This window comes from Empidonax traillii, unplaced genomic scaffold (assembly GCF_003031625.1).
Source record: "Empidonax traillii isolate 1590-97213 ecotype Southwest subspecies unplaced genomic scaffold, ASM303162v1 scaffold598:size422692, whole genome shotgun sequence".
Taxonomy (NCBI): Eukaryota; Metazoa; Chordata; class Aves; order Passeriformes; family Tyrannidae; genus Empidonax; species Empidonax traillii.
In genome coordinates, this window is record NW_020955791.1 from 22913 (window position 1) to 46151 (window position 23239).

Genomic DNA, 23239 nt, shown 5'->3' on the forward strand with positions numbered 1-23239 from the left:
CAAAACAAACCCTAAAAATACCAATCCTCAGACAAAAAGGTGGGCATTCAAAGGCTCCAAAAGTTTGCAATTTAGCCCTGTGAAATCACAAGAGGCTTTTGTACAATGGCCTTTCCCTTTTGTATATTACTGTTTAGAACTCCTACTCAAAGAGGGCTGCAAATTTAGACATTTTACCTCTCTGTGCACGTAATCAAACAGTCCTTACATTGCCATATACTATTTTTGCCACAGAGAGGGTCTGCTCTCTCCATCAAACAGCACAATTGCAACTCACCTCGAAAAAAAAAGCCACAATAAGACTGCACGTAGATCCCTGGCTTATTTAGGAGGAAGCAGGAAGACAGATGGAAAATGATGCCTACAGGAAAAAGATTCTCTTGATAAGGCCAACTTGGAAGAAATACTGGTAAGGGCCAGGTCACATCAGGGTTGACCGGCACACAAGCAAAGCAATCAACTACAGGTTACATTCTGTGCAAAACACTTAGCATTTTTATGGCACTTGACTTGTGAGTGTTTGAAAGAAAAAAACCTCAAAAGCATCCCAAACCTCTGAACACTTGAGAAACGGGGGCCAAAAACTAAAGTTCACATGTTACAGACCAGCACCACAACTTGAGAAAGCAAACTGAGACAAGTCTGTGAAGCATTGGAGCAGTACACAATGTATCATAGCATGGTCCATATGGACACTGAGATTGTATTTCCTAGAAGATATGAATGCTTGCAGAAATTTTTACAATACGTGACTACACAATGAAGATTAAAAAAATACTGAACGGATTGTTTTTGTAAGCACAGTCCATCCTGAACAAGGCAAGATCTTGAGGGATAAGATTACATATTCATGTAAATTAAGAGGCCATTACACATACAAACACAAGACACATTAAAGCTGCAAGGGCAACTTCAACTCTGACCTTAGTATTTCCTTTTCAGGATACTATTCCTCCGTCTCTGCACTAAAACTTCGTCCTCCCCACTGAAATCTCTAAGTCCACCTCCACCTTCAGTAACATTTACAATTATATTACATCACATGCATGCACACACATTGCATAATATTGCTACAGTGTATGCTGTATAAATTCTGTAAATACACTCCACTTTGTTTCAAAGTAACTCATCTGGATTTACACTTCTCTTATACAGTACACACAGTACCACATACAAGGATATGCAGCAAGTGAATAGCATATAAAAAGTCTCACATATCCAAAAGCAAGTAGGTCACTCAACTATCCATATTGTTTGAAGCAGTTATTTAAGCATCGACTATATAACACAGAGTATTTTATTTATTAACAGTTGCTATGAAACATCAACAACTCCTCAGCTCATGTGCTTTCTGCAATATGGAGTTGCCAACCATTCTGTACTTCCATGTTACCACGCAGCACTGTGATGTCTCCTACAAGCTTGATGTGGGAAGACTTTTTAAATAGCAACCATTCTGTAACAGGGATTTACATTTTGCTTTGGCCATCAGGAGTGATAACTCACTTCAGATATGACAGACAAACAGGAAAGGTCAGGGTAGGTTTATTTTAGCAATGAACCAGTCACGCTGCTTTCTTTCTCAATAATGGTCTTACCATGAAAGTTCAATGCACTGGTTGCAAAGTCTTTCCCAGATAATCCATCTTTGGCACATTTTTCAATTGTATGTATCCTTAAAAGGCATTCCAAGATTTTTTTATGGTCTGTACATAGTAACAATCACTTCTTTTTTACACTTGGATGTAGATCAGGAAGAAAAGTGGAAAATGTAGAGTATGCAGAATAGTTTTAATAAACAGTTTTACATACAGTACCTTACATATAGAACAGTGTGTTTGCAAATTTAAATAATTTTTGAATGTACAGTGGCTTGTACTCTTATCAAAAGGTAAATTCAAGTTTACTGTCTATCGGTTCTAAAATGCATTTATACAGATAACTAGAACTGATAAACAGACGTGAGGCATAAAATGTTCAAGTATCTTAATGTCCTCAGTTAAATAGCCTCCTCTTAACAGTCATATTTTACAAATTTCAAAACCTGTACATACATTATTTTCAATTTTAGAAACTGCTTGTTAAAAGGTAACATGAACCACCAGTTCTTATAGTCTATTGTAATAAAACTAGACATGTGTAGATAGAAATGTCTATAGTATGTATAGATGTACATGTGTGTCTGTACACACGTAACACACACAGACGTGTAAGTAGCACTGGGTACAGCGGCAACTTGTAACCACAGGAAAGGTCCTGGGCTCAAAATCCAGCAAGAGCTAACAGAGCAATTAGGCTGCCTTTGGTTTCATGACGTTTCGTTCACTGAAGCTGAAAGATTTTATAAAAAAAAAAAAAACAAAAAACATCTTGGATAAGGTAACTTGTGATATTTTTTTCTCTAGTGGTTTAGAACTTTCACAGCCACAGACAGTTTTGTTGCTCTTGTCATTCCTCATCCCAGCTGAGGACGGTGAAGTTTTCAGAGGGTCAATACGAGAATAGAGCTAGCCAGGATAAAATCTGTACCTTGACTCCTGAATACTGCAGTAGAACATAAAAAAATATAAACTAGGTACAATTTTGGATGGATTGCTGGCACTGAGTAGGACTTTGGAAAAAAACCTTCACGTAAGTCATAATCAAACTCTCATCCCAGTGGTTTTAATATTATTTGGCACATCTGACCAGTATTTGCCACTTATGTTTTAAAGGAGCCTAGGGGTGCTGTTCTAGGGATTTCTATGTAAAAAAATATTTTCAAAAGGAAACCATGATAAGTAATTTCTTTCAAAAATCAAAGCTAGTATGTTTATCTTCCTGAAACGCACGAGAGAAGAAAATAATCTAAAAACTTTCCTTGTAGAGAGAATACAGATCTCTCTGTGTCTATCTTTCACTAGTAAGATAAGAGGATTGAATTTTTAGTCAGCTGAATTCTGCTAATTTAGAAATGTTTGCCAAAGGTTTAAAAATAGTAACATTGCTCTTTGTAGAGTTCTTCTTCGTTCAACTTTCTTGTATGTGGGGATTTACTTGTTTAACATGTTGAAATCCTGAGACATTGACATTTCTCAGTATATCATATACCATTTTGAAGCCTGGACATTGAACATTCATACTTTCAATATAACAGATCCCTGACTCTAAACTTCCTCTCCTCTTTCTAAAGCTTCAGACTATTAACGTAATCAGCAAAGAACCAGATAAATGCTCAGCTTTTCGCTGTCTTCCTGTCAGTCTTGTGGCTAGTAAGAAAATTCACTGTAAAGAACCTATTTTTATTTCTTTATTCTTCCTTTCGTCATACAGAGCAAAGCGTTGCTATTTGCTGTACTTTCCCCATGTCAATTAAGAGCTGTTTGATACGACGCTTGAGCTGAGGCAATCTTGCCAGAGGATCTGGTGGTTCCAGTTCTCCAGTGAAATCAAGCCAGCTTTCTAAAACTACAGAAGGAAAAGGAAGAAGTCGATTAGAATTAAGTCTTCAACAAACAGTTCCCCAAAAATTTAAACATTTCTTTCTTACTCTCTTTCGTAAGAAGGGAAAAAACATACCGAGAGTGTGATTTTTACTTAACTGAAAAAATTTTTGATAGGGAAACACCAACTAATCCCCTGTTTCTTCTTAACAATCCAAACGTATCTTCTGATTTGATTGTTACTATAGAAAGGTACCTGGGAGTAATTTATATTCCTGGCTCACAATTTACCATCTACACAAATAAAAGCAACTTCAGTTCAAAATCTTCTCTCTATAACAGTTCTGCAATAGAAAATGCAACCCTTAAATGCAAGGCTTGCTTGTGCCACTGTAACAAGCTCCTGTGGTCAAGGTCCAGATTACAGAATGGTTTGTCCAACCTTCAACAAATGTTTTCAAGGAATTTCTATGCTTGTAGAAACAGAGAAGGGAAAAGGTCAACCCTGTTAGCTTAGAAACACTGCTGAGTAAAAGCAGGAATATTGGAAGTAAAACTGCAAATAAAGACAACTTTAAAGAAAATTAAGGACCCCTTTGGTTAGTCTACAAGCTCCTCTCATTCCTAATTTCTATGACTGGCAAGTCATAGAAACTTAAGTGCTGTAATATTCTTCTACACTGTAATTTCATTCAAGTTCTCTCATGAAGACTGAATTGTCTTAATGGAACTAGCTGTTTACTAACATATACCAAACCAAACTTGAAGGCAGAACAAACACATCTGTTTTTTTTTTTCCTAAATATTGTCAATTAGTAGAACAGTCACACAAAAATCACTACGGACATAGAAAACTTCATCATGATCCACGTCTGGACAAAGACTAGTTACCTAATCTTTGTGAAGTCATTTAAATATCACAAACTTTGAGCTCAGGGGTTCTGAACACTATAAAGTGCTTAAGCTACTTTACTGGGCACTAAAAACTTATGGATGGGGGTGAGGGGATCAAGGGTACAAGCTCTGTTTATAGTTCTGGGACCCAAATGTGAACACAATACTTAAAAATCCATCCTCAGTGTCTCAGATCCCCTTGAACACATTGGCTATGAGAGATGTTACAGGTGCATTAGCAAGTATCTGGCAATGCAGTTACCATCAACTTCTTTCTCAATCAGGTCCATTCTGCTGGTGACTTCGTTCTGTACATTCTCTATGTGGGTAAGGAGATTTAGCTGCCATTGAAGATGTGTGTCCACTTGTTCTTCTGAGCCTTTTCTTTCATTACAAACAAACACAGTGTTTCCTTCAGCAGAATTCTTCTTCATAGGAGCAACAGAAAGAAAAAACAAAAATCGCCGTTTAAGATGTTTTCTCCTTTGTTTTAATTTCTGGTGCTGACTTCAACATTTGAGTCACACGATAAACTAGGCTGGCTTAGAACTGTACTTCTGCCTACATGACAAAAAGCATCCTCAGAGAGCCACGTAGCATGACACATCAATAGACTAAACCAAACAAAATGCAAATTCCATACAAATGAGCATACGCACCTCCTGCCTCATGTCCCTAATGCTAAGGTTTATCAGCACAAGCACTTTGCTTAATGCAGTGAGACAGACTGCACTTCTGCGCCCTTCTTATATAAATAGCAGCTTAAACCATGAAATGCTGAACTGCCTGGCTTACTGTCACCAAAAATGTGCAAAATCCTACAGTCTGTTTCCATGAAGGAAAACTCCCTAAAATGCAGTAGTATCTAAGATGTTGACAGTCATTACCTGGCACGAATAAACTGGTCACTTCAGTTCATAGAATCACAGAATGGGTCAGGTTGGAAGGGATCACAGTGGGTCACCTGGTCCAACCTCCCTGCTCAAGCTGGGTCACCCCAGAGCACATGGCACAGGATTGTGTCCAGGTGGTTCTGCAAGAGTTCCTGTAGGGAAAGAGACTCCACAACCTCTCTGGGCAACCTGTTCTGTTTGCTGATTAAGAGAAAACACTTCTCCTCCTACCTGCTATGGTCCCACCTACCTTCCAAGCACAAGTCTGGGACGGAACTGAATGTGTCTGGGGACAGTTACAGTAACATGCAGGGTTATGCAAACACAGTATCTGAGGAAGACTGGCTTCTTTGAAGTAATTAGTATCTTCACAGCAACTCAGAGATAACACAAAAGCTCCTAATCTTTCTATATTTGATGTTGCAGCTACTGGAAGGAAGTATACCTGATTTAATGAGTTAAAATGTTCAGCATCTCCATTAATTACCAGGATTAAGAGTTTCCACTTTATATTCACTATGATTTCATATCCAGTGAAGTTCTTTCACTATTGAAGATTCTATTTGAAGGACTAGAATGCTGGATACGTGTGCTCACACAGTGTCAGTTCATGGCAAATGCCAGAGCAAGGAGTGAATTTGATTGTATTAACACACTTCTCTGAAGAGCTCAGATAATTTTCCACATCACATAAGAATGGTGTTAAGTCTTGTTACTAAAATATTTCTTCCTCCAGTCAAGAACGTGAGGAGTGAGAAGAAAGGAGAAAAAGAAAATAGGTACTGATGGATTTTAAGTTACTACTTAAGCAAAGAAACCCTCAACTTTCTTTTTAAGGCTTAAAATCAATTAAAAAACCCCCAAATTTAGACTGACATGCTGGCAGATTTATCAGCAAGTTGTGGGGGACAAGTGTTGCTAATGTTCACAACGTTCATTAAAGGAGTTAAAGTTATGTATTAAATATAGATTTAAAAAAAAAAAAAACTCAGAACTCTCACACCTTTCAGATAAAATCTCTCTTAAGACATCAGGTTTGCCTCCACAGTGTTTTGAGTATTCAAACTGCTATTAATCTTATAGAAGGTATTTCCAACATAAATAGGACATGCCCTATTCCTTACAATTTTCAGACCCTCTCAAGAATGACATTTTTTCCTTGCTGTATAAGGGCCCAAGTCCATAATTCTAAATCATCTTTCAGATGACTCCAGTGAGTCAGAAAAAATTTCAAAGCTAAATAACATCTAAATAACATCATAAAGTCGTTTTTTGCCTTCTAATGACCTCTCTATTATTCAAATGGCTAATAAATGCTCCTTGGGGAAACAAAAAAATCCAACAGGGATCAATGTAGGCCATCAGAGAGTGATGGCACAAGAAGCAGAGTACAGGATCCAGCTTGTGAAGAAGAAATAAACGGAAGGTTTAGGTAGGGAAGGCTTGTTCTTTCAGAAGGAAAAACCAAGGAAACTAAATACAAGTCTAAAGATGATGCCAAGTCCAAAAAGGGACTTGATAACACTCAATCCAAACACTGTTTATGACAGAAAAAAAGGTATGCAACAGAACTGCAGATTAAGATAAAAAACAGCATGGAAAACTAGAATATTCAAGGCTCTGCAGGATGCTAGAAAGGAGAATTCAAAGCCCCAACTAAAACTTTGACAAGGAGAGGTGAAGAAGGCACCTCACAGAGAAGTCACATCATCTAAAAATGGCCCTTCAATGCCACTTTTGAGGCAAGTGGTAACAGGTTCATGGAGATATCAAGGAGAGCTTTTCCATGCCTATCACATTTAGACAGAAGGACTTATTTTAGTATCAAAGCTAGTGACAAGGTGAATTAAGGTGTCCTAAAGGAAAGAACACTGACACTGCCCCAAGCAGATCTCTTCCTGGTTTAAAACAGAAAGCACCTGGTTTTTTAGATACACCCTTGAGTCTCTGAAGAAAACATTGTTTCACTACTCACATATATTTTCTCTTAATTCTAAATGTATTCATAATATTTACAGTGACAAGCTGCTGTTGGAAGGAAAGTGTATTTGACACTGCTGCACCTCTCCTGGTTATACAAACTGAATATAGTCCTGTGATTTAGCATACAAACAGTTATTTCTAACTAAAATGAGCCAAGAATTTCCCCCTACAGCTTACATGCCACATTTAAAACTAAAATTCAAAGAAAAAAAAAGGTGAATCTTACTTATTTCTTCCACACCAGAAACTGTACTTCAAAAGGGGGATGAGTTGGGTGATTTATTCTCACACAGTTGGTATTGTAGAAAACAGAAAGGTTTGTTTCACTTTGCTTTTTGCTCAAAGAGAACTCTTCATTAAAACCAGACTAACAAGTTTCAGACCTTTTCCACCAAATAATAGATTCAAACCAATAATGTAAAAATGAGAGATGTTTAAATAGCAAAATATGATACTGACTAAAAATATGTAAAACAATTAATTAGAAGAAATATGCAATATAAAAGACAGAAAAGAAGTTGCACATGAGGTGAAATTAGTTGCTCAGTAAATTATTATTTGTGGGCAGCCATTCCAGATAGTGTTGCTATAGAAAAAATACAGTACAATAATAAACACTACTAAAAATCTCAGTTTAACAAAAAAACCCCTCCACATCAGATAACAGAACTGATAGAAAAATGGAAATGTATCCTATTTTCCTCACCTTGCAAAACCCACTCAAGTTCTGCTCCAAGACCCTGCATTTTAACCATAAGGGTTTTTTTCCTCCCTCTCAAAACACTGGATTGAGAATAAAGTTTTAGTACAGGCAACACTTCAACCATACTTTGCATTTCATACAGCAGCTGAAATGAATATAAATCACCTGAAACTATTTCAATGATCCGACTTTGCTTCTAATGCTTTCTGCTGACTTATCTGACAGAACATATCGACTTGCACCTTTAAACACTTGTATGTGCTTCAGCTTGATCAGATTGAACATAACTGGCCCAACTAAGAAACTCCCCACACAAAGGATACTTACCTGCTCACTCATGCCACCATCTTTAAAAGAATATTGTAAACAGTTTTTATTCTCTGTGTGAAATTCCTGATCTTCCTCAAAACTACTTGTGTCTTCATCATCTGAGCTCATGGGGTCAGTGACTGCTTTGTAGTCTTGACTAAAACTCTGTGGTTTTTGGTAACTGTGCTCACTTGTGATGTATGTTTCTTCCATCTTCAGGGGTATACTGGGTGGCTCTTTATGGTTTTGACTATGACACGTCCTTTCAGATGGATTAACAGCATCCTGTAAAGTTACTAATTTTTTCTCTACCCCAACAGTTCTTTGTTCTTGTTCTTTTCGCATCCCTGAATAAGCCCAGAGATGAAGGTCTGGGTGGTGTTTATTTCTGAAACAAAGGAGAGGAAAAAAATGCAAGTTACAGAGAGCACCACTTACAGCACTGAACTATTAAGCATCCAATTCTGCTAGATCTCAGATATGGATAAGCATCATTATCAAACACTAAGTATTCATGGGTCACTCATCAATTTAAGATAAATCTAGACTGTCCCTTGAACACAAAATTGATCAAAAAAAACCAAAAAACACACCAATAATCCCAACACACCATATCTTCTTGGATACTGAACACTTACCTCCCACTGAAGCTCAGAGTATTCTACATCTTGCACTTAAATTACTTAAACTATTATACAAGACAGAATTTTAATGTGAGAGAAAAATGTATATGGAACAATAGTTCTGCTACCTGAATATCTACAGCTGGAAAATGAACCTTGGACTGATACTTACTTCAATATCCCGATCTTCAACTGCAACCCATGGAGTATTTCAGTGACACCATAAACATCTGCCAGTAGGTGATGTGTTGACACGATCTTTTTGGCATTAAGATGAGAGTAGTTTTCTTTCAAAAATGATAATCCACACATGTGTCCATTGTTTAGCCAGTCTTTGTCATAAAGATATTTGGCACTCCACCTCTGCCCTGGGGTAAGCAATAGACAAATTGAGGGCCATCTAAAGCCACAGCAAAATTATATTTACAACTCAAGTGATACAATTATATGCTGTACTCTCCTAAATCTTCTAACATCCACGAAAGCATGACTCAAGATCTTGCTATTAATATATTAAAATTTAGTTTTTATGGATTAAGAGGAAAGTCTTAAAATGTATGAAAACAAAAAAAAAGCCTGAAACCTCAAGACCTCTCTAAATGGCATTTGAAATTAAAATCTAATCACCTTTGCAATCAAACTATATGATTTTAAGAACTGTGCTATTATCAAAATAATTACCAAAAAATAGTTTAAATTGGCATTTTATTTATCTAAATTTTTAGTAAAACAAGGGAAGTCACCAAGTTACCTAAGTTACCAAGAGAAATGTTAGAGAGTGGATTTTATATGGACATATCCAAAAAAACCTAGCTTGTTTCTAAAAGACCAGTGTTTGGCTTCAATACTCAAGTTAGTGTCTATTTATTAGAAGCCAGGAGAAGGCTTCACAAAAGCAGATTTATCTGACAGCAGAGCTCTTACACCCTCCTCTGAGATGCCTTTCAGCAGACACCAGGCTATTGCTGTGTATGGGCCCTTGGTCTCCCATGCCATGGTAACATCTACAGCCTTAACCCAACCAGCACGAACGAGTACTTAGCTAATGTTTCTGCAATAACTCAATTCTATTCAAAAAACCCAATCAAATTCAACCAATAATAAAAAAAATCAAAACAAACCCCACCAAAAAAAGCCCAAAAAATCCCCAAACTAGAGATGCATAATGCTAATTATTGCAACATTATTGTTTACAACAAGGAACCCAAACGGACTGACCAAAATATCTTACACTCAATTTCAAATCAGACTATTATCATATACAGAACAAAGAATGGGTTGATGGAAGCCCTTCATACCTTTCAGGAGAATACCCTGTCTATCTCCTTTTTGCCCATTATCCCAATACACTTTAAAATACTGACATTGAGAATGACTTTTTTCTCCTGACATAGAAAGAAAAGAAGTAATGGTTAGGAAGGGAGAGAAGGTAAAAATTAGGGACACAGACTCTGCATAGCAGGGGAAAACGAAGTACCTAGCACAGTGCAGGGAAAGAACACAAGACAAATTAGCTGGGCTTAGTAAGAAAAAGCTTGACTGCTCAGAGAGACACCACACAGAACTATCAAACAAGACTCTCTACAATCAGTTTAGATTCAGACTGGGGCAAATGGAACAAGCCACATCTTTCCAGCTCTATTTTCCTAATATTTCTTCACAAAAATAGCTAATAAAAAACTCTGCAAACAGTTTTCAGATCTCACTTGTGAAATTCATAATGAAAGTAAGCTTGGGGTTCAAGTCTCCTCGCCCCTCTGAAAGGGCTGTAGTACTGGATATTTCACCAGAAGACAGGTATGTGCATTTGTATCAACTGTCAGAAAAAAATACAAAAAACTTTCTTCCAAACTGTACAGTTTTTCTCCAAATATGTGTTAAGAAAAATGTGTTTATCACAGAATCGTTTCTAAATCAGCACCTTCCCAGTCAAATGTATTCAGTTTAAAAGTAAATATAATTTTCCTAGTTCTTAAAAACAGAACCAAGTTCAACTGTTTGTGCACTATTGTTTACCATAAGAACTGATAGCTTTTGCCATCTTGTACAGATTCAGTTCCACACCTTTGCACAGTTCTGGGCAAACGCAAATATTATAAAATTGTAATTAATAAGAAATTACTTCCACAGCATATTTGAGTGTACTGCAGTCCTTTTTCTCTAAAAAAAAAACATTTAAACGAAAAAATGTGATTCCAAGTACTGGCAAAACAGATCTCTGAACAAGAGTGATTTGTTTGGAAGTTCCCAGACTACATAGACATAAAAAAATGCTAAGGGTTTGTGGGAATTAAGTTTCAACAAGTAAAGCAATATGAATAAGATTTAGCACAGTTGACCAAGATGTTACTAACAAGAAAGTAAGTTTCTGCTGAGAGCCAAACTTAGAATCACTCACCCCAAAGAAGCAAAACACGTAACACAGAACAGACAAAGCTTTAACAACGTAAGCAATGCATAACATCTCTGCTCAAAAATCCACTCAGAGAGCTGCAGATAAAGGTGGTTTACCCATACCTGGTGGATCTCTGCAGATGTAACAGATGTACTGATCTGGAATGCTGTCCTCCAACAGTCCCATGCATACACTGTGCTGCCAACACAAGCATTCTTCACACTGACATCAGGGAAAGAAGAAACCAAAAGGAAAAACTAAAACTGAGATAAACAGATTCAAAGGATCAGAAGCAATTTCTCGTATCATCAAAATGCAAAGAATGGCAGTTTAACTTCAATAGCTGTTTTGAGCATGACTATTTTAGTTGGGCAATTTGTGTTTGGGTAGGCAAAGACATCAAGATAAAAAAACAGCTCTAGTTCTGAAAGTTACCTCAACCACAAATTCCAGACTGGAAAAAAAAAAAAAAAAAAAGAAACTGAAGATGTAATATTTAATAATATTTTATTACAACATTCAGTATTTTAGCACCTACATATTTAGCAGTGAAACATAAGACAGAAGTATAATATTACAGTAAAGTAGAAAGATAATGTAATACATTACAGCATAACAGTGAAAAGTAGAAAACTCTTCAGTTTAATAATTTATATTTACAAAGCATCTCTCCAGTGCGCTAGAAAGATGTGCTTTTAATATCGTACCAATGGAAAATCTAAAAGAAAAAGAAAATGAAGAGAAAATGAAAGAGGAGAAACAAGAGATTAGGAGAGTAAAATAGAAGAGAGCAAATGAGGGCCTAGAAACAGCAAACTGGTTGCTCTCAGTGAGACAAGGCATGAAGAGATAAAAAATCAGGCTGTCAGTGGACTTCAGGAACAGGCAAGAAACTTTTTTTGCTTTTTCAACTCTGTGCTTGACACAGTTTTAGGTATCTGCTGGTTTACTACTGAAAAATCTATGCTCTTTGCTTTGACTTGCTTTTAAGTATCAATCTATTCAAAACACCGGAGTCACCTTTCCTCCTCTCATACCACTATGGCTACAACTTCCTTTCCTCTCTCCAAAGATTTCTACACCAGCCCATTTGTCCACATCATTACCATAAGCCAAACTCCTGCTCAGTTCCTCCAACAGGGACAGCCTCTGTGTCCTTCCTCTTCAGGGCTCTGTCATTTCCAAAAGACTAAGTCCACTAACACAGGACAGCTCTAGCTGTTCCCTTCAAAGCCTGACTAAAAAAAGCTCCACACTTCCAACAGGAGCTGCACCACAGTCACAGTTGAATACAAACCTGTTTTCTGAATGGGAGGAAAAAACCCCATAGGAAGTTCACAGCTTTTTTAAAGTTATTGACAACCAAGTTCTTCCTTAGTGTTGTTTGCATCTGATTTAATCACTACATTATAAATGCTTTGAGAAAAAGACTTGAATTACTCATTAGTAGATGGGAAATGCTCCCCTTATTGAAGTATAAATAATTAAGCAGCAGGAGTTGCAATCCATCAACCTTTCTTATCTCTATCAAGTTAAGATTTAAATTCTCAGCAGTTTCTAAAACCTGGCAGTGGTATCTAGTGTGAGAAGTGCTGTTCTAAAGATAAAGCACACACATACAGCACTCAAATAATTAGTCTCTGCACAGGAGTAATGTCACAGCTGAGGGACATTCACAGTGAGCAGAGAGGTTTCTACAAGTGATAATGTAAAGCACAAGGGCCAAGGCAGCAGGGCTGGTATAACTGGGATGGTGTGGGGACAGAAGCCATGGCTTCTGTGTGGGAAAGGATACTTTATTCCAAATTTATCAGCTGCCTATAAAGAAAAAGGTTGCCTTACCTTACAAATCTTTCCTACATATCAAATTACAAGAGAAACTCCATCCTAGACCAACAGTTCTGCACACACAGAACAGAGCCAAGCCAAGTGCAGAACAAAAGGTATTTTGTTATTGTTCACTTTATTTACAGCTCTCTACATAACTTCAGTCTCCAACACATCAAAAGGGCACCTTCTGAGCAAAACATTCCCATGGAAACCCCACACACCAAATTTCTTTACCTGAATCATAAAGCCATTTTCTTCATCCAGTTCACAAATGCACCTAACGATTTCATTGAGGGCATCATCTTCATCCTGAGACTCTTCAAAGTTAGTTGAATCAAAATCCTGATTGTATTCATCACCACTAAGTAACAAACTCTCTGTAGAAGAATCATCCAAGAACTCCACATCTGAAAGGTCTAATGAAAATAAATACATGTGAAATTTTGCGTGGAGAGACACAATAACTCACAGAAATACAGGGTGTTTTGGCAGTTAAAAATCTTTCCTAGAAAAAAAAATCACTCTCAAACACACTGCTGGTATATCAGATTTCATGATGAATTCTGCAAAATGCCTTTAAGGTGCTCTTCTCAGGAGCAGAGTAGCAACAATTACCCAAAGCAAGTATAATGTAGAAGAGCTTGAGGAGTATTTTGATTTAAATAGATGAAGGTTAAATCAGTCGCCATATTTACAGCTACAATCCAAACATAAACTGAATTATTATTGTTTTAATTCTCTTCCTTAAAGCATTAAATTTATAAACTGAAATTTGCTGTTCAGCCAACCTACTTTCTCCACTAAGGTCAACAGACAAAATAGCTCTTGGATACTGGTAGGTTGTGTTCTTCTCGGAGAACATGCTGCGCAAAGTCAGGGAGCTGCCCGAGGACCGGGTTAAGGGAGAGGAGCACCTGTCCAAGAATTCAACAGAACTGTCTTCATAATCTGAATAATCTGAAAAGTTAAAAGAAAAGTTGCTCTTACAAAAGTAAAGTTTATGACAAATGCAAAAAAAAAAAAATATTTTGCATAGATTATATCGCAACATTATGTTCAGAAGTAAAAGGATATTAACACTGAGGTATCAGGATGATGAAAATACGAAATGGCAAAACCTCTATGTAACATTTTATTAAAAGAATTCCAGTGAGGAACACAATCAAGTTTGATAGCTAAAACAAGCATCACCAACTGAATTCCCCCCAATCTCTGAATATGTCTGAGTGTACAGAGGAATAATTTTTCCTGGAACATTATACAGTCTCCTTTTCCCACAATTCATGGTGTACCACCTGCTATCCCTAGAGATGCTGCTGGTAGCCCTCCCTTTTGCCTTAGGTCAGCTTGCAGCACTACCAACATTGCTCCCTAGAGGCAACCACAGATCCTGTCAGGGTGAGTGACACAGGGAGCCCAAAGAAAACCCTCTTGGGATGCTCCCAGGCCCATACTAGGAGCCCCTGGTCATCAATGGGTCAACACGTCCTGGGACAGGCCCAGGAGCATCCCAGGAGGGTATACACAAGTCCAGAGGAGGAAGATGAGCAGCACACCCAGCTCAGGGCTTTCCCAGCAGCACCATCACCTCCATTATCCATGTGTGAAAGCCATCATATGTCACCCAGATGACTCTCTGGATCACCTTCTGGTCTAAGGGTGGTTGGAGTCCAGAGGCACACTATAGGACGCAGGGGAAAATAATTTTGGGATTGCAAAAGACTCGCTATGGAACATTTAGGAAAGAGAACAAAGGTGGGGAAAACAGATGGACCAAAGTGATTCGGAGAAAATAGAGGAATAAAAGGACAAAGAGGGCCAGTTGTGCATAAACAGTTTGGTGATCTGTACACTCGCCTGGCCATGCCCTGAGTCTCATCTGTTCTGGGAGAGGTCATGAGCCTCCCTCCTTGGAGATATGGAAAAGTTGTCTGCACATAGTCCTGGGCAACTGGAGCTTGGGGTGGATGAGATTGCTCAGGGCTCCACCCAGCCCATCCTTGAACACTTCCAGGGATGTGGCATCCACAACTTCTCTGGGGAACCTGTTCTAGAGCCTCACCACTCTCACAATAAAGCATTTCTTTCTAATATCTAATCTAAATCGATGCTCTTTCAGTTTAAAACTGTTACCTTTTGCCCTATCATTTCAGTCCCTCATAAAGAATCCCCCCCCATTCCTTGCTGTAGGTCTCCTTTAAGTACTAGGCCACTATAAGGTGTTTCCAGAGCCTTTTCATTTCTAGGCTAAACAACCTCTTAGTCTTTCCTAATAGGGAAGGTAATCCAGCACTCTGATCATCTTCGTGGCCTCCTCTGGACCCACTTGAGCAAGTCCATGGCTTCAACCGGTAAATATGAGTCCCTATCTATTTACTTCTCTTAAAACTTACTACTTTGAATATAAGTGAGTAATCAGATTTGCACACTTTCACCCTTCTGTAGGAAGCATTCCTGCTCCCACCTGTAACAGCTTTCCTGCAATGGGTTCCACAACATCCTTCTCCCCCAAATAACCTTCCATGAAGTCACTGTTCCTCTTTACTTTCTCCTGTCAAAAACACACTGTCTCCATCATTTCCCAGGTATAATCACTATAGAGAAATCAACTCAATGAGTAGCTGAGATGATCATTTCAACAGCACTGCTAGCAACATCACTGTAACAGAGCAGTATAAATAACAGGTATTACCCACCTTCTGCTGTGCATGCGTTTTACACAATCAGCATTTCACACATACATTCAGAGAACAAAGACCAGTTTGTGCAAAACTTATCTGGGGCATGCACTGTGCCCATTCCCTGTTCCTCCCCACGATCTGACTCCAAACAAAAGGAGCACCTCTCACACCCTTATTTGTCTGTCCATGCCTGGAGTACAGTGCAGTAGTCCTGGAGAAACAGTCCTATTTCTTTTGACTGATGTGCTTTTTCAGGGTCAGACACTCGAGACAGAATCTGCCAAAGCATTTTAGTTTTTTCCCCAGTTAAAAAAAAAAAGCCAGACAGAATACCTCTGGATTGCTAAAACCAGATTTTCACAAGATGAATTTGTTAAGAATAAGAACGTTCAAGTTTTACTCACTGCTTTCTGCATCTGGGTTTAACATTTCTATTTGTTGGAGCACTGGGCATATTTTCTTCTCATATTTATGAACACTGGACAGTTAGAACCTAGTCATGGTACTTCTGCCAAGTTTTTAAGTTTCAAGACAAGATGGCAGAAAGACCAAAAGTATAAAAAGATGAAAAAAAATCCAAACAAACAACCCACAGTAGACCACCTTACAGTATCAACAAGACAAAACCAAAGAACAATACTGGGCACATACCTAGCATTTATTAGTATCTTCTTGCAAATACTTAAAGGTCTTCTCAGTGCAAGTAAAAAATCCCAATAACTTTTAGGCAAAATAGGCAAAAAGCCTTTTATAGCTTAAAACTGTATTACTCCAATCTAAATATGGTGAAGTACACGAAACCTACAGTATTGCAATTCACACTCATCACTGCTTGATTTGGAAGCATTTTCATGTTATAGCACAAATTTTGGACAGAGAAACACATAATCCACACAACATAATCCCCATTTGTCAAGGCAACAGACAAGGCTGTTACAACAGAGACGCCAACCTCAGCTGTTAAGGATTAACTGTTAAGGAGGGGCTGTATTGTCTACAGTAAGCCACTGAAATTTAGCAACAGACTAGATACTAGAATAATTTCCAAGCAAAATAACAAAATAGGTAGGACGTGTATATAGAGCTTCAAATGAAGAATTAAAAGAGATGAAAAGAGCAAGCCTATCTTTTGGAGGAAGAAAAAAGATCTATGAAATATCTGTGACTATCTAAACCCACACACAAACAAACAAAGAGGTCAAAGACCTAAGTGTCCTTTTCATATTTAAAGGCCAAAAGTTATTCCTTGAAATTTCTAAAATTTGACATTCACATTGTTTAGAAATAAGTTTTACAATCTAAAGCCAGAAATATACTGAGTGGTTTTAATTATTTTAAAAAAATATAAACTGAACTTACCATGCTGCTTAGATTTCTTCTTTTTTTTCTTCTTCTTTTTCTGTTTTGGTTTATGATCTTTTTCCTTTTTCTCTTTTTTCTCCTTTTCTTTTTCTTTCTTTTTACCTGAAACAAAAATTAAACCATTTAAAACAGCAGTAGTATTCAGCTCAACCTAAAAAGACACATTGAAAATCAAGTGTTCTAGTTGTCTAGTCAGATCGAAGTGATGCAGTTAATTTACTCGCTATCTTGGGCACATCTCTCATTAGCTGCTGGTAAAATGGTTCAAAGGAATCTCATTGAACAAATAATATTTTACCATTTTTAGTATTTCCAAATGAGGTATCATAGCAGAAAAAGGTACAGCAAAGCACACAAAATACGTAATATCATTTAAATGGCTTATAACATCCTTTTTACTTACAGTTTATAACAAAAAGATTTGGACAAGAGAAAAAGCTTTCAGAAGCACAGAATTCCCAATTATAAGGATAACGTTGCCCTAAAAACACATATTAGGCCTATATGAAGGCATTTGAAGGAAATTTCAGTATACCAGATCTGCTGATACTGTCAGCACTTTGCACTCTACAGCCATATCCTCACAGAAAACTGATTCTGTCTTGAATTTGGCACATTTTTTATGCTGCAGTTCACTTGTAACCACCGTTGGTGTACATGAGGACAAGTATTTTGACTCTGACAAATTCCACTTACTCTGTTAATTCTCCCCAGACAAAATACACCCTACAACATTCCTACTCCACAACCATTTCTTAAATAATCAGGAATGAGACAATAATGACATTACCTTGCTACCAAAAATAAGCCCTAAAGTCAGTATTTAACGATTATTGCCCACACACAAACTGGAGTCTTATTATCTTCTTGGAGAATACAGAAACAAAACTTTTACCTCCAGGAAAAACAAGGAAGAATCACTTAGGAATTCTTGCCTGTCTCTAATAATTTATTTTATTTTAAACACAGGAAAAAGCTGAAGTGCTCTTATATTTTATTTCACAAATTGACAAATATTTTGCTAGTAACACTTCTTTGCTCCTCCCAACTCAAACCAGTCAGTACAATGAAATAACCAGTATCATTCATTCCACTAGAAAAAACCCCAACCAAATGAAAATTCAGAGGCCTCTCATAAGTACTTTTGGATCCTTCAAAATCCTTGCTATGGGCACTTTCAATTTATCTTATAAAATTATTCTTCTGTTGTAAACCTGTCATGTATGTAAAAACTGTTTTTAAGGCCTAAAAGAACAAAAGTGGTGTAGCTGGGCCCTGGAAATATTTTATGCTTTTACATTTGCTCTTCAGAGACATCAAATGTTAAGAGAATTGTTCCTTTTTTTTTTTTTCCTAAAAATAATATTGCTCTCTACGTACCATATGCTGAAGAACTTTTCTCTTCCAGTTTTCCTTTTCTTTCCACTTTCGCTGCACCTGCAAATGCAAGAATATATGACATAAGGCCAACGTCTGGCTGATGACCTACTTTCTTATAAAAGCCATCAGACCGTAAAACATCCTAATGGCACACAATATTAAGATACAAAGAAGAAAATAATTTTTAATATCGGTTTACAATCATTTTTATTGTCTAAAGCACCAGAAACAAAAAGTATTGTAATTTACCAACTTCTGAATGCTTGTCCTTCTCAATCACATTCTTTAACATTTTCTCCTTCAGACTCTCCAAACATTTCTCCTTTATGGGTACAGAGCATTGTGTCTCTGTCCCTTCAGAGCTCACTGATGTGGGAGACCTCTTTTAATTACTATTCCCTTTAGGTGACTTTAGACTATTAGTTTAAGGCATTTCCAGATGCCAGGCATGTACATGGGACGAGGGTGCTGAAAACAAGGAGACAGATTTACTGGGCATTCCCTGGGGATTGCAGCCAGCTCACTGCCTGGGTCAGATCACTGAAACGTCAATATTGGTCACAGCATCATCACACTGGACAGATAATTACTGCATATGAATGCCTAGGTCTTAGCCTTACATACAAGACAATACATGCCACAGAAAGTTTCTGTTGTGGGCTTTTAAACTACTTGTACTGGTTAAAGTGTACTTTTCTTGCAACTTTTAAGCCTTTTTGTTTCCTTTTTATTTGGCTGTAATGGAGAGGCACAACAAGAGTAATAATTAAAGGTGCTGACACTGTCAGTGTATGTTAAGTTAATGCTCCATATTAACAGAGATATTAAACTCCAGCACAACATTTTTAGTGCTATGTATAACACACTTCTGCTTCCTGAATTCTTCATTGACTTTAATAATATTTAAATAATTCACTGTCTTCCATGTATGTGTTTAATCAAAATTTGGACTACATGCATAATACTGTGATGATTTGTCAGAACTCAACAACATATATGGACAATTGTTATCTTGCACTATTTAGAAAAGTTTATTCTGTGAAATATTTAATTTTTTTTTTATATATCTGTTTGATGCAAGCTAGGAAGCAACATGGCAAAACAAAACAAATTATAATTTTCACTGCTAATATTTATAATAATTTCTAAATAAACTAGAATAAATGTTATTTATAAAAAACATCACTGAGATAATTCAAAACTCTCTATTACAGTGTCCATTAATATTCTGAGAGCTCCTAAATATAATTAGGAAAGTATGCCTAATCTTCAGCATGCCATTGAGAATGTTTCAGGACCATGCCAAGGACATACTGTGCAAAAATACAACTCTTCAAAATCATAAGAGGTTCAGGTTCTTCCATGAAAGAGATAAACACTGAGAGGCACCAGTTACCTTTGGTGTCTCTCAGCAGGGGAACCAAACAAAAGCAACACCATGCAAAAAGTCATGAAAAATACTGCTATTGGTCAAGATATTCAATAAGACAAAATATGGAGCTGATCTGCAATGGGTTCTTTGAGCTTCCCCATTAAGCTGCTTTTATTTACTTTTTTTTTTTTTATTTTCAGTAATAGAATAATAAACAGATTTAAATAAACAGTGTGAAGATAATTTAGTAAATTCAACACTCAGAAAGCATTCTGGGGAAAAGGCAAGAACACCTCAGGGCTGACTCTGTAAGGCAGCCTGATAGGCTTGGACAGATCAACCCAATTCTAGCAGGATGCAACACACAGGTTACATAAAACTCACTCCAGCTCCCAGTCAGCCTTCCTGGGAAAACAAAGTGCCACCGAGTGAGAAAGCCACAGGGGTAGCAAAAGCAACAGGAAGTGGTACATCACCTACCACACCACACAGTGCTTTTAAATGCCAGTTGTTCCCAGCTGCAAGACATCATTACACCGAGCCAGCCAGCCAGCAGCTGCTGCTCAGTTCTGTGTGCTGGCTCCTACCACTTCACACGAGCTACATGCCCCTGCCACTACCTCTAATCAACCACCCCACCTAACTCCACAATCCTTTTAAGGCTGATCTGCTATTCAGGCTCTTGCCTTTGTCTGTACTTGAAGGCTGTTTAGCTTGCTGGGATACTTATTACTGACACAAAACACTATCCAAATTATTCCTTTCTTGGGTTTCCTAATTACCATTTGTCTCTGTAACAGGACTGAAATGCTTTGCCATCTGTAGAGCAGTAAATATATTTTAGCACGTTAGTAAAAGAAAAAAGTGACACTTCCCCACATCATCATGCTATCAACGTCTTGTCTCATTTCTTTAACGAGCACAAAAGGATCACCCAAATGCACATAATTGAGTTAGGTCACTGCCATTTTGCTGAAGAGATGTGAGAACACTCCATCGAAACAATCTCAAGAGGAATTCAGTCTCAACATTAGATGAGTTAGTATTTAAATTTCATTATTGAAAAGAAATCCTGACCTGACATTCAAACGTGCTCCAGTACTGACAGCCACAACACAACAAGCTTCAGTATCTGAATAACGTGCAACACAAGCAAATCTGAGGAAGTCATCAACTAGTAACAAAATAACTATTTGAGACACCATTTATATTGGGCAAAAATCAGCTCCAGTCACACAAATACCCATTTTGATGGCAGAGCTCTCCAGGCTGCCTTTCTATAGTACCCTGAAAATGGGAATTGCTATTACGCCTGCATACATTGCAAAGTTATGCTTGGCTTTTACTTTTATTCATCAGATATCATTCCAGATTAAGAATCCTGAAGTCTCAAACCCTAAATAGTGTTAAGGCTTGCAAACTCCACTTTTCAACTGTGCAATCACTATGCCTTACAAGTAACCACAAAATTAGACAGACAGTCAGAGTCAGAAGGGCAAGTAACAAATACAACAAGAAAAATATTAGTTCCTTTATGGAAATACTACCTCTTTTCTGAACTGTTACTTTTAATTGCAATTTTATTCCTGCTCAGGAGTCTAGCCAGACACCTCCCACACAGTGAACGTGGGAGGTCTCCAGTTAACACTCAGTAAAGAGAAAGATGACTAGAGATTAGACTTGATAAACTACTGATTTTGTCACTGTTTCAAGATCAATTTTATCACTAGAAGAATGATTTCAGATTAAGAAGAAATGCAAACCACAACACTTGCAGTCCAGTTAATGACACGTTTCCAGTGGTACCTCTCCTGGTCTGGCACGGGGAAGTGACACAAGCACCTCGTCTGAGCACAGGCACAGGACAAGATGTTGTGCCACATGTACAGCAGCACAGGTGGGTTTGCCGTGGTACTGCTTATTGCAATTCAGCAAATTCAAAGAAGCTGCACCAATATAAAGCAACGTATTTTGTTGATTGATATTCTATTCCATGTTGATTGATATTCTATTCTATTCTATTTCACTATTTCAAAATAACATCAGAATAACTGCATCAATATTCAAATTAAATCATATTGCGATAGAATCACTAATTATGCTGGCCATGTTTAATTTAGTATTCTGAATTCTCAGTGCACAGGAACAATTTTATATCTGAGCACATTTTAGTTACATATCACAGATTAATACCAGATCCTACACAAAACAGTCTCTTCAGGAAGGATAAGCCCATAAAAAGGTTCTTGCCAACACAAACTGGGAACTTCAGGGCAGAGATCAGAATGGCAGATATTCAAATCAGGGACTAAATCTGACTGTTAATAGATGTTTTACTCCAAACAGCCCCAAAGTGACAAGAGCTACATTGTCATACATCATTCCTCTTAAAAGCAGGAACACTGGCAAGAGTTTTTAAAAAGCCATTGGTCTCATTTTCTGAAAATTTTGTCCATCAGCTCTTTCTTGCTCCTGCTACAGTAAACTGTTACCAATGTAATTATGTAAAAGTATGCAATGTTCTTTTTCTTTTAGTCTAAGTGCAAATTTCTCCCATGTAGTTAACCTTATGTTAACCTAGTAGCAACAGCATCTATAGACTAGTTATAACAGGAGATAACACCTAATGATAATATTGTTACATTAGTATTATAAATATTATATTGTTAGATTACTGAGTGTAACAATATTTTCCTTTCACCTAAATTTCAAAACCCAGATTGCTTGCTGAAGTAATGTTTGCTCAATAAATAACAGCTAAACTAACACAAATGGTACAGTTATAGAAACCAAGAAAAACAATCACAAATTTAAAGAAAAACACAACTACAGAAAGACCTCAACTTCAGATATTCAGAACTGCAAAACTACAGTGTTTTTCAGGTATTCTGACTGACTGTGGATTTGAAGGCCAGATACCTATCTGCATTTTAAACAATCTGGCAAATGGAAACAAGTATTCTTAGTTATGTGTGTACAATATCAGGAGGCCCTCACAACAGTTTAGGCAAAGCAGTACCTCTGTTCAGTAATGATGGGTACAGGATGTACCAAAGTGCACAGTATTTCCATGGAGCCTGTGGACTGAAGGAATTACAACAGAATATTTGTGTGGCCTTTACAAAACAATCAGTTGTTAATTTTGAACAGTGATATTGAAATCTATGTGTTAATACTATGAGCTGCCATTTATGCATCTGCCCTTAGGTGCACCTAGTCCTTCTCCTCTAAAAAACACTAAGTAACTTTTGAATAAAGCAATTAAAACACATCATTTTAACAACACACCATTATTTTTTCAACTGACTCAACTGACTCCATCAGAAGTCAGAACTTGCAACACCACAAATAAAATCTCTGGCCCTAAACCAGTCCAGCTCTATTACAGTGAT

At 37.3% G+C, this 23239-nt stretch overlaps 1 protein-coding gene across 1 annotated transcript in view; it reads right to left on the reverse strand.

Moving 5' to 3' along the window:
• Positions 1-775: 775 nt before the first annotated feature.
• Positions 776-23239, reverse strand: part of PHF20L1 (PHD finger protein 20 like 1) — a 49479-nt gene continuing 27015 nt past the window's right edge. The window contains exons 13-21 of the mRNA XM_027898478.1: positions 18476-18532; positions 17093-17197; positions 13845-14009; positions 13287-13468; positions 11345-11444; positions 9000-9195; positions 8223-8592; positions 4579-4744; positions 776-3447 (exon numbers count right to left, since the gene is read on the reverse strand). Of these exons, the coding sequence (XP_027754279.1) occupies positions 3305-3447; positions 4579-4744; positions 8223-8592; positions 9000-9195; positions 11345-11444; positions 13287-13468; positions 13845-14009; positions 17093-17197; positions 18476-18532 (1484 nt within the window). The 3' untranslated portion in view covers positions 776-3304. The remainder of the gene's footprint in view (positions 3448-4578; positions 4745-8222; positions 8593-8999; positions 9196-11344; positions 11445-13286; positions 13469-13844; positions 14010-17092; positions 17198-18475; positions 18533-23239) is intronic.